This window comes from Lycorma delicatula, chromosome 9 (genome assembly GCF_047948215.1).
Source record: "Lycorma delicatula isolate Av1 chromosome 9, ASM4794821v1, whole genome shotgun sequence".
Lineage (NCBI taxonomy): Eukaryota > Metazoa > Arthropoda > Insecta > Hemiptera > Fulgoridae > Lycorma > Lycorma delicatula.
Genome location: NC_134463.1, coordinates 120333628 through 120349133, shown reverse-complemented (window position 1 = coordinate 120349133; position 15506 = coordinate 120333628). Strand labels below are relative to the sequence as shown.

General features: G+C 30.2%; 1 protein-coding gene across 2 annotated transcripts in view; it reads right to left on the bottom strand.

Moving 5' to 3' along the window:
* LOC142330530 (FAST kinase domain-containing protein 4) overlaps positions 1-15506 on the bottom strand; it is a 55676-nt gene that overhangs the window by 20951 nt on the left and 19219 nt on the right. For both annotated transcript variants that reach the window (XM_075375865.1, XM_075375866.1), the window contains exons 6-7: positions 5023-5137; positions 332-462 (exon numbers count right to left, since the gene is read on the bottom strand). In XM_075375865.1, the coding sequence (XP_075231980.1) occupies positions 332-462; positions 5023-5137 (246 nt within the window). The remainder of the gene's footprint in view (positions 1-331; positions 463-5022; positions 5138-15506) is intronic.

Genomic DNA, 15506 nt, shown 5'->3' with positions numbered 1-15506 from the left:
ATATAAATTAATTAATTTTATTTTTAAAATATTCCCTCTGACACCCCAGGTATAGAATAACAGTTTATAAGAGACTTGGAATTATTATTAATATATTCTTATTATACTAATTCTTATTATTATTTATTTATTCACTGCAAGAGAAATAGTGAATTTTTCTGAAGTAATGGTGCAAATTTACTGTCCTATTGAAATATAAAAAAAAGCTATACTGAACCGGTTAACCTGCAGAATGAAACATTCTACTAAAAAGAATGACACACATCTGTAAGGGAGAATGTAAATGAATCAGGACAAAAATTGGTCTTGTGTTAATACATTATTTACAAACCTGAAATAAAGTGTCTCCATTAAATGGAATGTGGTTGACCGATGCCAGTGTTAATATTAATGATACAAAATCTTGTATTCGACAAACACTAAAATTTTCCATCACCCATTGACTTATAAGGTCCAACAGTTCTATAAAATAAACATATGAACATCAATAACATAACAATATAACATAGTATAAAACTGTACTAATTTTTTTCTCATAATAGCAAGTAAAGTCTTGCTATGTAAAGTCATAATACCGAGCAAAGTCTTCAAAGGTCCTGTTTTAACCTAACCTTTGAGTATTTCAATCTCTCTGCTTGTTTGTTGTGGGAAAGATAAAAAAAAATTAACAAGTTGTTCAGCTTAAGGCTAAACACCGTTTCAAATTTTCTGTGAAATTATCCTGCATGATTTCTTGCTATTAGGTGATTTGTATTGATTTAAAAAAAAACTTAACTTCAAAAAGACAGCTAATATCTTTAACCGATAGGGGAAAGTAAGAGATGTTTTAAAATTGTTTCCATCAAGAAACAATGCTTTTAGTAATTTTTCACTGCTTCTCCAAATTGCCGCTACATTAGAAAAAGCAAATTAAAATCACAGAAACATCAATCTGCTTATTTCTTACTTCTAATGCCCAAATAATTTTAATATTTTCTTTGATAGAAAGAATTTTACATTTAGTAGATATATTCTAAAAAAAGAACTGTAATGCAATTAAAGAAATGAAATTAAGAAATTAAAGAATGTAATTTATATGTAAATACTGAATGTACTGTACTCTACACAGTTTTATACTACACTGAAATACAACCAGTATTACTAGAACTACAACTACTGTGACTAGGTCATGGGTTCAATAATATTAGTATTTTTAACAGTGAAAGTCAGACTTTATTTTGGTACTGCCCAATACTGCATACCATATGGTATTGGTTTCCTTGTCACAAAACCATCAATGAAAAATAAATTCAATGATAAACTGTTTTCAGTAATACAACTTCATATACACTATGAAGTGGTCGAGTACAAAATTTGTTTAATGAGAACTATAAATACAACATGATACACATTGTCTCACAGGTTATTATTTGATTTAGGTCAACCTTTATGGCCTATACAAAGCAAAGTAAGATGTACTGCTCTGTTTTAAGTTTCAATCCGTCCTGTTTACTATGTAAAGAAAGATATTTATAAAATTCATAAAAAGGGAGTAAACCAGCAGTTACTATTTAGAGTTTTTTTTTTTAAAGGTTTCATATATTCTGATCATTAATCATCGAAAAATGTTTTTTTTTTTTTTTTAAAGGGTGAAAAACGCTTTTGTGTTATCATTGCCCAAAACAAACATATTATAAAGAAAAAAATTAAAAAAACTAAAGCAAGATAAAATTAAAATATAAAAAAAACAACTAAAACTAATATCACTAATAACTTCCTAATATCATTGTCAGAATCTTAACAATGAAATAAATTTATTTACAAAAACACAAAATAAAAACAAAAAATATATAGAATTAAAAAAAAAACATAAATAAAATTTAATCAGTTGCAAGAGGTGTAAAGGGCACCTTCACGCACAAAAAAATTAAAGTTCTAAGTTATAACTGCAATGAATAAAATAAAATAATAAAAAAAACTTACTCTCAAGAATAAAAAATACAACACAAATATACATGAACTTAGTATATATTAGATTTTATGAAACATATCATATTTATACTTCATAGAAATAACAACACCTGATCTAACCCTTTCTTATCATTGCCCAGGATTCAAAGGATGTTTCTGGGCAGATCAAATTTGTGACGCAAGGCCGCATAACATATGTAATCCACAAGGATGTGGTGCGCAGGTAAGAGACAGTTGCATCTAACAGATGATGCATTTTCTGCTGACATGAGATAACCGTGAGTGAATCTAGTATGTCCTAATTGCAATTGGCAAAGGACCACTTCCTCTCGACGAACCTTTATACACAAGGAGTTCCATGGTAACACAGTATCTTTAATGTGCTGGAGTTCATTGTCCACTGTAGCAGTCCAGTCACCTTGCCACTTTGCCTGAACAGCAAGTTTTACATAATTAATAAAACTGTACATATAACATGAATGATGGACGATTGACTACAAGCATCTTTAACAGCAGAATCTGCACATTCATTTCCTGGAATTTCCACGTGGCCAGGGATCCAGCAGAATATCACTCATGTGTTGTGATTGTTTAATTCAGCGATTGCATTATAGATATTGAGAATGATAGGATGTCTAGAATACATGTCTTCTAAAGCTTGGATTGCACTACACGAGTCACTACAAATAAGGATATGATGATAGTTTGTGTTGATAATATTCAAAGCCTTATTGATAGCATATAGTTCAAGAAAAAAGACACATGTAATACTAGGTAGGCTAAACATATTGGTTCGTTCATTAATAACAAATGCGCATCCAACGGTATCATTCTGTTTCGACCCATCTGTGCATTCTACTGTGTCTGTGTTTATCTTGGAGACAACATAGTTAAAAGTTTGCTGAAAGACGATAGGTAGTGTTGAATGTTTATTGTATACAGTAACGTCAAAAATAAAATTTATAAGGTTGATTCTTTGTGGAGGATATGAAACAGGATACGCTGGAAAAATAGAAGGTGTGTCAACATTTATAAGGTGCAGTAAACGTCGGGTACAAACACCTACAGGTGCAGTGTAATCTGGATGGTCCTCATACCTTTGAAAATTAGGATTCCCAAGGACTGTGTCAGAAGCTGATTTGGTTGTCCTTTAAGATTGACAAAGTAAGATGCTAAAAGGTAGTCCCTTCTATCCCAAAATGATGGCTCACCGCAATCAACAAGTATGCTTATAACAAGGCTTGATCTAAAGGCACCTGTAGCAAGCCGAAGGAAAGCATGATGTACAGCATCCAGCATTTTAAACACAGTGTTGACGCACTGAAGAGTAGGTGGCATAATCTAAATGGGTATGAAATAAGGAATAATAAAAATACATGACCGATCAGCTCTCAAATTGGTGTTGCTAAGAACTCACAGCATATCTATCAGTTTAGAACATTTTGTTTTTAATTGTTTGATGTGTTTGACCTACATAAGACAGCTATCAAAAAATAAACCTAAAATTTAACATCAGGAGAGGTAGCAATTAGCTCTTTGTTGAGAAAGACTTGTGAAACAAAAAGGGTCCCACAGGTGAGAAAAGACTACACATTTTTTTTTCGAGGTGAAAAGGTGAAAACCTTGGATCAAGCTTCAAGGTAAGATATAGTCTTCTGTTGTAGTCTGTGGCTGTTGAATGGGATGTAATATATATGGCAAAATCATCAGCAAATAAAAAAATGAAACAGGTGGGTGCTCATATTTAGTTATACTGTTGATGGCTATAGAGAACAAGGTGGCACTTGAAACACTTGCTTGAGGCACTCCAATTTCCGAGATAATGCTACCCGATAAAGTATCTCCAACACTAACATGAAAAATTTGATCATTTAAGAAACTCCTAAAAAAGCAAGCACATTCCCCTTGACTCCCCATTCTTTGAGGGTGTTTAGAATATCACATTACCAGGCCGTGTTGTATGCCTTTCTGTTATCGAAGAAGATATCTTGTCTGACGAAAGCATTTTGAATCGCTACTTTCAATGACACTAAATGGTCAATGGAAGATCATTCTTGTTGAAAACCACACTGTTCTGGAGATAAAAGACCATGTCTCTCTAAGTACCATGTAAGCCTGTGGTTCATCATTCTCACCATTACTTTGCATAAAACGCTTGTCAAGTAGATAGGGTAGTAGCTTGAGGGGCATGCTTTGTCTTCACCAGGTTAAGTACTGATACGACTTGTGTGGAGAATAAAAGATTATGAATGCATAATAAGTGTTGTAGCGCCAAATTAGGAAGGTGTGATAGCATATCGAGACAAATGTAATCAGGTCCAGGGGAATTGTCACATGAGGTTTTTAGTGAGTGTGACAACTCACTGAATGCAAATGCAGCATTTAATTCACCGACTGAATCACCAACGTTTAGTGATAATACTTCAATCTGTATCTTGTATCTCTGAAATTCAAAAGTGTAAGATGAAGTGAGAGACACTGAGCAGTAATCGAATACATACAAATACATATTTTTCAAGCAATGAAGATTCTATTATAGAGGAAATTTCCTATATTTTGTTGTAGCAAGTGATATTGATTTTACATTGTGTTATAATAAGGCTATTTATATTACTTTACAGAAACTTTACTTAAGATTAATATTTAACACGTTGTAAAGATGCTAAGTTTTGTGTTATAAAAATTATGGCATCTATTTATAAATCAAACAACATGCACTTATTAAAACAAAAATATGTCAATGTAAAAAACAAGCAACTACTATCAGAGACAATTTATGGAAAAATAAATCAAAAAGAAATGTAGCTATTACACTACATAATGATCTCTTTTATGTAACTATAACACTTGAATTTGCTACACAAATATACAGAAAGATAAGATCTTTCTAGAGAATAAATGGAAATATTTTGAAATCTAATTTATGAAAATAACACTGCTTTGGTTTACAGGAAATAAATACTTTGAGATGCCTACTGCGATATTTTTTCAGGTAACAACACAGTAAAATAGATAATTTATTAATAAAAATAGAATTTACATTCTATAAAAAAGATCATCAGTTAACAATACCTTTATCTTTATACCTAATAATTCCAAGACTTGTGACAACAGAACCAACTACAGCTGGTTTATTATTATTTTTAATACACTGACACAGTTCTGAAGATATTTTCTCAAACAATATCTAGAACAAAAAAAATACACAGAAATTATACTTATTTAAGAAACAAATAATGCAATATGACTTTCATAATTTTGAAAAAAGTTCATCAGTATACACTTTTCACGTAGATACAGTTAATTAGCAAATGGGCTGCATGGCTGACAAAATTCAAATTCAGTTCATATGCTTGTAAAAATTGCACATTCTTTGTAGTTATAAAACACTGTCAGAATAGGTTAATTTTCTTGTTTAATTGGCTCCACAGTCTGTTTAAAATATTGGAACTGTATAAACTACAACCTTTTAATGACTCAGGTGTAAGTTAAATCAATGTTTTATTTAGTTGGCTTAAAACAGTTACTTTTATATTATTTCAATAAATTCACTAAAGGTGATTCATGAAGAACGTAAAAAATTTTCAGGACGTGTTCTACTGATTAAAATAAAGAACCAAGACTTATAAACAAACAAAGGTTTGGAAATGCTTCACTAATGAATGTCATCTGATAAAATATTTTACCCTGACTTCTGCAACTTTAGTAAAATTAAACCAGACTCTAATTCTTGGACCAAACTAAGGGTTAAATCTAAAGGTTTTGTATGAATTTTGACTTGAAAATAAAAATAGGCCCTAGAACTGTATTTTTGGTAGTTTTCAAGAAATTTGTATAAAAGACAAAATATTGGGTTCGAAAACACTATTTCATGCTTGGCATAAAATAATTTTGAATAAAATTTGATTCTAAGTAAAATGATATGAATAAAGTTCACAGAAAATAAATACAAATGTAAGAAATTTCACTGGAGACTATTTCAGTTGGTGGTTTATGAATGTAAGGCAAGATATAAAATCATCTGAACAAATGGTATGTCAGAGTTGAAAAATACAAAAAAACAGACAATTACTGATTCCAATATCAGTATACTGGTGTACCAAAAATACCAGTATTTCATGTTATTTTGCAATTTCATGAAACCGGTATTTGCTAAGGTAAAATATCAGTATTTTTGGTATTAGCTATAAATAATAAATATTTTTTTTATTAAAGGGGTTTCATTTAACTTACTGGCATCTCTTGTTACTTGAAATACGTTTTTTTCATCGATATGGCAGTACTGACATTAATCATTGCTATATCACTTCCGTTCCAATCTCCTCTCTTTGTCTGAATAATGTCAAAGTCAAGTATGAAGGGTGTATGAAACCTAACCTTGCATTTAATGTTGTCGTAGTGAAATTGTGCTTAGTGTTGTTTCAAATGTTTAAACATTTAGATATTTTTTTAAATTCGCGAGTTCCTTTTTTACAAATAAGTACAAATTTTGTATTATACTTTATTGTACTAAATATTTATATTCTAATGTATATGTTTTGAGTTTCATTTATCCATAATGACTAATAATGACTTCAAAGAACAAAAAAAATTTGCCGATAATACTTTGGCTTGGTTTTAGTATTTATATGATGAAAAAAATATACTCTGGCAAGATAAAAAACATGTTCAAGGATTATTATAGTTTTTGGAGGAAGTACAAGCAGACTACATATACATTTAAAAACACAACAAAACATTCATTTATTGAAAAGAAAAGAATCTGAGACAAATTCTAACTTACCTAAAATGATATTACTAAACCAAACACATGACAAATTATAGATTTTTTAACAGAAAAAATAACCGTTTTGATGAAGTTCTATCTAGAATGACAGCGTTAGATGATCTGCTGTTCAGAGTGTTTGTACTTCAGTTGAATTGAGAAAGTGGTTGAGAAAGTCGAAAGAGGTTTCAAAAATATATCAGAATTTGTTAATACTATAAGAACTATTATAAACTATAGTGACAGTATTAGAAAATCTCTGAAAAAAGAATTGATGGAATTAAAATTAAATGGTTAAAGATTTAGTCTCACATTTGATGAATGGTCAAGTATAGAATAGAGGTTATTTAAACATAAATATTCATTCAGAAAACAAAAATTTGGAATGTAGGACTCACACATACCTCAGGAAGTATGCCAATTATAAAATTTGTAGCTGCAAATTGGAGGAATATGGATTATCTCTGAAAGAAGATTTTGTCTGCATAACTACTGATGAAGTAACGGGGATGAAAAAAGTTGGGAAATTGACTAATGCAAATCAGCAATTACGCTATACTCATTGAATTCAACTTGGAGTAATCAGTAAGCTATATAGACAAAATCAAGAGCAGAAGAAGCATAATACTCTGGATTTAGAAATTTCTGATTCTGATTTCAAAGAGAGTAACAGTGAAAAAAATAGTAATGCAGTTGTTTAAAGTACCTTATTTGGATATGAAGATAAACAACGAGGATGAAATATTAACTTACCGATTGCTTCCTATAATTAAGAAAATTCGAAAAGATGTTAAGATATTTAAACAATCCCCTACTAAAAATGCTGTTTTACAAAAATATATACTTACAAAAATGAAAAAAGAACTTATCTTAATGTTAGATTCTAAAACACACTGGAACAGTTTGCTCTTAATGATGGAACAATTTTTTTAATTAAAAAATCCAATTCAGAAAGCATTAATTGACTTAAATTTACAAATTAATTTTTCCGATAGTGAATTTGATTTAATATCTAAAACTGTATCAGCTCTGCTTCCAATAAAACTAGCTTTGGAGGCATTATGTTGCAAGGATTCCAACTTATTAACAGTGGATGCAACGATAAATTTTATGTTACAATCACTTAAAGATCAGGACACGTCACTATCTGAGGAATTATACAATGTATTGAAAATTTGCAAGGAGAAAATTCGGCATAGTGAACTGGGAAATGCTTTAAGGTATTTTCATAATTATACTGACTTGAAATATGAAAACGAAAAGGAAGAAAAGAGGTTAACAAGGTCAAATTGAATTAGGTTTGTCATAAATTCCTACAAAAATTTTATGAAAAGCAAACACATACCTATCCAGAGGAATTTGTTGACGATGATGTTGATGTTAACATTGGTAAAGAACTGTCTCTCAAGAAGAAATTACAATTAACTATAAATAAAAAACATTGCCACAAACAATAATATAAAAGCAATATAAAAAATAGATTTATCCAAAACCATTAGACGAGAGACCAAGTTGTTAGAAGATGAAGGACTTTGAGGCAAATATTTAGAGGAAGTATATCGCTCATTATTAACAGGACTACCAACCAATGTGGATGCAGATAGAACATTTTCAACTACAGGTAATTTGTGCACAGAAATACATTCCAGGCTTAATGGCAATTCAATAGATGCATTATGTTTTTTACGATCATATTTAAAAAATATGCAGTTAATAAATTAGTTGTTTTTTTTTTTTATTAATAGATATTATATTATATAATAGATATTATGTGATATTTACTCTTTTTAATAATACTACATGTTTTCTTCCTTTATTGTATTGTAATACTGTACTGGTTTATTCTTTATGTTATATTTTTTTTGGTTTTAATGTTATAAATTATTATTTTACTGCTCTTAATATTATTTGATTACAACACTTGTTCCTTTATTTTATAGTTGTTAATAACAAAATTGTTTATATTTTTATAGTTTATGCATTTTTGTATAAAACTAATAAATATGGTAAGAAAACAACTGTGTTTTTGTACCTTTTTTGAAAAATTCCTAATATCGGTATTTTGGTACAATGTTTAAAAAAATACTGAATAATGGTAATGTATTTTTGATCCAATATTGCAATCACTACAGACAGTAAAGACTACTCTTATACAACTATACAATTACCATGAATGTCTACGTTATGATCTTTGTCTCCCTGCTTATCTGGTTTGTTTGCAGTAGTATTTTGTTATATTAGTAAACCTGATGGAGATGGACACTTAAGTAAGGTCATACTAATCATAACAAGAAAAGGAATGATTTTGGTTCAAATTTTTAAAAATCAGCAAAAAAATTAATTATAAGTATATTTACTTGTGTGTTTTCAGTATTATATCTTTTATAGTTACCATTCAGTAAGAGTTCTGACAGTTATATTAAAAAGTCACTTCCTCCGCCTTTCTAGAGGTCATGAAGTTATCTAAGGATGCTTCTTATTAATCTATTACTGACAGAAAGTCAATAATATTAACAATTTTAGTTTATACCACAGTATGACACTAGCATACAATTGTTATCACTTTATGTAAGAGATTATGACTTCGACTCCACACACTGAATTGGCACTTCCAGTTTACACTTCAGATAAGGTTTTTAAATTAATTTAAAATAAATAAAAAAATATTTTTTTCCAATTTTTTTAACTGGAAGTTTTAAAAAAGATACTGTTTTCAAAGTTGTACCTCATTTATTCTGAATTATTTATTTAGAATTCTGAATAAGTGATGTGCATTTAATAAATGCAATATGCTACAGGCTGCTGAGGAACAACTTTTTGAAAATATTTCTAAAGAATTGTGAATGATTATTAAATATTTGAGATCTTATTGGAAAAAATTGCCTGCCACAATAAAGCTTTGTTTTGTGCAGATCTTGTGGATTTTACATGTTTAATTGAAGGGGAAAATCAAAGAAAGTTTAATTTTTGTGAAAAAAGGAAAAATAGTTGACCCAATTCATATGCGGAGATTACATTATGAATGTATGTTTAAGGCATGATTCTTATGCTTAATGTGAAAGCAATGACAAAATACAGGCTCCAAACCGGGAAAATATAAAACGTAAATATAATCAGCTGTTAACTTTTCAGTTATTAATATAGCAACTTTTCAATTGCTATATGTAAGAAATTAGTCGATGTATTTGAAAAAAAAATGTGTTGGAAAATTGTACTATGTTTAAACCAACGAAGTGATTGTGTTATTTTGAGAATTAGAAAAAAACAACTGAAAAAATTATACATAGATATTTTATTAATTTTATATATATATATATATATATATATTTATTTTAATATTAAAAAATAAACCCAATTACTTCATGAAATCTGACCAATAATAGCAGTAAGAGTACCTATTCTTATAACAGGCTGCAATGTGAGACAAAGATATGTTTTACAGGTATCCATGTACATACTGCACGGTTACAGTTTATTAAGAGGCCTTAAACAGTTTTAATAACCCAAGTTTCACTACACTATATTGTTAGAAAAAAGAAAAAATGCCATTGCATGGAACAATATATAGGCAGCAATAGTATTATCCACAATGTAATAATATAAGTATACAAGTAAAAGGGACAACATTACAATGTTAATAACAACTACACAGAATAAATTTGCGTTAAAAAAAATAAAATCACTGTAAAAGTTAAAGGAACATTGAATTTATAATAATATATATTGTGAATTAAATATAAATTGGTGATTATGAATAAAATTCTTATGTCAAAACTGTGCATAATTTCTGAAAGGAGAGGTTTCCAATTCTATTTAATTCCTTAACCAATACAAGTTAATTAATTAACTTTTGTTAATTTGTTAACCAAACAACAACAATAACAATTGACAGTTGTAAAGCAGGGAAGAGATTTGATCAATACTATAATGACATTAGTTTAGTTTTTTCAGAAGAAATTGTAAATTTTATTAAGATATTCTCTACAAATTTTAGAAATATTTACAACTACAGAACTTTATATTATGTTTTTATATATCTGATTCTAACTTATGATTCTGTTGTCTAGTGACCTTCTACTGACTTGCAATTAAAATTACCAGAAATACTACGTAGAATCTTTCTTAGATATAGAGTCAATAAAATTGGAAATCCTATGCATTTTATGATCATAACTTTACTCATATATCAAATTTGTTAGAAATACCAAGTATTGAATCATCTCTTGACAAGGGTAAATTTAATATTTGTCTATAAAATTTTAACTAGTTATTTTGGCTGTCTTAATTTATTGCAACCTTTTGACTTTCATGTATCAACTTGATTGCTTAGGAAAACTTTCAATATTTTTGTGTTTCAATCAATTCTCATTGGAGATCACCTATTTATAGGTTATCTTTATAATTAAATGAACATTCAGGTAGGCTAGATATTTATAATACCAGATTAACTGCTATTATTAACTTATCAAGAGCTATTTTAATTTATAAATGATAATAAATTATCATTTACAAATTTATTATCTACTTTTAATTTATTATCTATTTACATAATGTTTTTTTAATATGATTTAATATTCATGGATTTTATGCCCACTGACTTGAATTAAATAAATAAATTTTAACCTAGTATCAATAATAATAATACTGGGCTGTACTTTCTAACCTCTTTTACTCGTATTTAAAATGACGAGTTTAAAAGGGAATGTAAAGAACCAAAAGGGATAGATATTACTAACTTAACACTATTATTTTATTTTGCTGATGATCATCATTTAGGACAAGAATTATGGTTGAAAAAGCTGAAAACAAAATAAATCATGATTTGGGACATTGAAAATACAAAACATTGGGTACAGAGTCTGTTGTCATCAATGAAATGAGAATAGTGACGTGGAATGTAAGGGGGATTAATATCAAGGAAGAATTATTGAATGAACTGGAATTGAGACATACAGATGTTGCTATTATTACAGAAACAAAGAAGAAATTACAAGGTACTAAATGGATGGGTAATTACCTAATGATATATTCAGGTGTTGCTAAGAATAAAAGAGCTGCATTGGGAACAGCTATTTTTATTTCTACCAAATGGACTTCAAATATTGTTGACTACAGCTTTAGCGAGAGAATTGTTAAAATGCGGTTGAAAATACTAAGAGGAAATGTCACAATCTTTGTAATGTATGCACTCCATTTGGAGAATGGTAGATTGGAGGACAGAGAGAAGTTTTTCTTAGAAAAAGAAGTGAAAGGTGTAGATAAGAATGACTTTGTAGTGGTGGCTGGTGATTTTAATTGTAGAATTGGAAATAGGCCAGTAGAAAACATGGCTGGCATATTTGGGGACCTGTAGTTAATGATAATAGACAAACTAATTAACTGGGGTGTGATGAATGGTTTTAAGATAATATGTACGCTTGTCCAGAAGGATATTAATACATATATGTGGTAAGCGAAAGACATGAAATCTTTAATAGATTGTATTTCTTTTGGTCAATTCTAGATTAGATAAAATGTTTTTTAGACACCCATGTTTATTTATAGAGAACCAGAATCAAATACAGATGATTGCCTGGCAATATTTAAAGTTCCAACTTTATGCTAGATAGTATTGGCCGTGCGGAAATAAGAAAAAAGAGCAGAAACTTCAGTATAGAAGATTAATCTATTGGAAGAGGACAATGTTTGTGTCAGAATAGACTGAATAAATATTTGTCAGCTACTCCTACTGCTGAACATTGTAACCATTACAAATTTTGCCTAAAATAAGCTCATAGAGCTTAAATAAGTTGGTTACTCTTTGTTTGTATTATATACAGGGTGATTCAAAGAAACAGAAAATTTTGAAAGTTGTGTTGGTAACCGTGGGCGATTGGTATCACTTGATAAGTGGCGCCAGCCTCTCTAATCTAACCTGCCATTTAGTTGTCATGGATCCTTGGAGTGGTGCGCAACGTGCATTTGCTATCAAAGCGTTTTACAAAAACAATGATAGTGTGGAGGGAGCGCGTAGACAATTTCGCCGTCATTTTAATCAGGGACGGCACGACCGTGTTCCATCAGCACATGCAATTAAAACATGAATATCTAATTTTGAGGAAACTGGTTCGGCAATGAAAAAGAAACCTCCAGGCCGTAAGCGAACCATCCGTACACCACAGAATGCTCAAGCTTTACAAGATGCTGTCACACGAAGTCCACATCGGTCAATCCGTCGTCTCTCAGCATCTTTACAATTGCATAGTTCAAGTGTTCGAAGAATATTAGTGAAGGACTTGTAATTCCATCCATACAAGTTGCAGATTGTCCAAGAACTGAAACCGAACGATGCAGTTGTGCGAGCACAATTCTGTAATGTAATGCTTCAGAAGATAAACGATAACGAAGAGTTTGTTCACGAACTGTGTATGTCAGACGAAGCGCATTTCCACCTCAGTGGATTTGTTAACAAGCAAAATTTCAGATACCGGGCACAAGAAAATCCTACGCAGCTACACCAGCGTCCGTTGCACAGCCAGAAAGTGACCGTGTGGTGTGCCATGTCATCTTACGGTGTTATAGGCCCTTATTTTTTTGAGGATGACAACGGTCTTGCAATTACAGTGACGTCAGCTTATTACGTAGCCATGCTTGAAACCTTTGTTGTGGAACAACAAAAGAGATTTCCACCGATTCTTAACACAGCCTAGTTTCAACAAGACGGAGCAACGTCACATACTGCACAAATATCGATGGCAGCTGTACGCCGATTGTTTGGACAACGTGTCATTTCACGAAATGGTGACATTAGATGGCCTCCCAGATCGCCTGATCTCTCAGCTTGCGATTACTTTTTGTGGGGTCACCTTAAAAGCAAAGTGTTCCACAGTAGACCTGCTAAAATGGAAGAACTGAAGGCAAAGATCCAAGAAGCAATTGCGGAAATTCCAGATGAGATGTTACGTCAAACCATGAACAATTTAACGAAGAGACTTCGTGAGTGTTTACGTAGAAGAGGAGGTCACCTTTAAAAAATAAACTAAAATGTATGTATCCTAAAATGGCAACATTTGCCATTTTAGGATACATACATACATTTTTCGTGTACAATTACACGAAATAAAATTCATTTTCTAAAAAAAATTTTTCATTAACGTTATTTATTTTTTTAATTTCCCATTTCTTTGAATCACCCTGTACTTTTTTATTTTATAAATTTTGTATTACGTCAATGAATGATTTTAAAAATGTGAGATTAAATGGATTTATTCAGAGAAGACTGATTGTGGATAATCACGGCATAATTAGATAAAAATAAACTATTTTTTGATGATTCAATTCTGATTGTGCATTCTTGCCAAAAATAAATTTTATCTTAGTATGACATCATGCTTGCAATGGGAACAAATTTTTCCCATAGAAAGTTTTACATGTAAGTGTTAGTGTGTGAACATGCATTCACATAGACTGAGTAATGCTCAGGAATGGTGGCAAGGTTAGTCAGGGAGACCATCGATAAGGTGCAGTTTATACTCTGATTCATCAGTATGAGCTTCAGTGCAGTGATTTTGTTCATAAAATGTTGTTTGGAAAACTGTTCAAAAAATTTATAATTTATGTTTTATTCTTGATACAGGTATGAGAAACTTTATTATTAAAGGTTTTTACACAACAATATGTCAATGGATCTATTACAATAATACTAATCCGTAAATAAAGAACTATTAAAAATGATACTAGTTATATTCAAAATTACAACTAGAATTAATTTTGGATTGGCAAATTCCGTATTAGTATAAGTATTAATAAATCAATTTTTATGCAATCTTACGATATAAATTTATCGCGCAGCATAGTATTAGTACATTATTTTGCAAATCCCAACATTAGTAAATTCATTTTGTTTTTTAACAAATTATTTAAAAATTAGTGTTTTATTTTTGTAAATTTTTTTTTTTTTTTGATGTATTAAAGCTTACAACATACAGAAACCAAATGGGCAAATATTAAGACAGTCATTAAGAAAGCTGCAGAAGAAGCAAGGAAGGATTGGGCAAATGCATGAAGGATGAAAGGAAGAGAGGTCTAAGAGTTAGGAATGAAAGGTTGGATACGGTAATAGGTGAAAAGAAAAGAGCATATTACAAATACTTGCAGACTAGACATGAGCATTATTATCAGTTATATAAACAAATGAGAAACACTGCAAAAAGGACTGTAATAAAACTAAGGTACTGGGTTTTAGAGGAAAATGTTCTATGAAGCCTAAAAGTAGTCATTTACAGTCACGGACTTCTAGATTTTGGTACCTGGGTAAAGAAGCTTTTTTGACTACAGCCATGACTTGCAAAATAAGCTCTCCAGCTCTCAATTTAAATCTGATGCAATAAGAACTTTAAAAAGAATAAGGGAGATTCCTTGGTCTTATAAATCAATAGCAATAACTACGCTGATGTATGAAAGTTAAAGTTGGATCGCAAGTAAAAAGGATAGAGATAAAATCCAAGTAGCAAAGATGAGATTCTTAAAAGCCATTAAGGGATGTTTGCTGCTGGACTGCAATTCCTTTATTAGAAATAAGATTCAGATATTATCATTTGTTGAGAGAACTCAACATAGATCTAATTGGATTAGTCTTCAGAGAATTTCATAAATAAAGTTGCTCAATTTAGCTTAAAATTATCAATATTGAGGCAAAAGAGATTTATGAGACTGAGGAGAATACAGGTTTACATTTCTTTAGTTGGAACATGCCTTTGGCTTACATTGTGATTCTGATGATGATGAATATACTTTAAAGTATGTAATATAA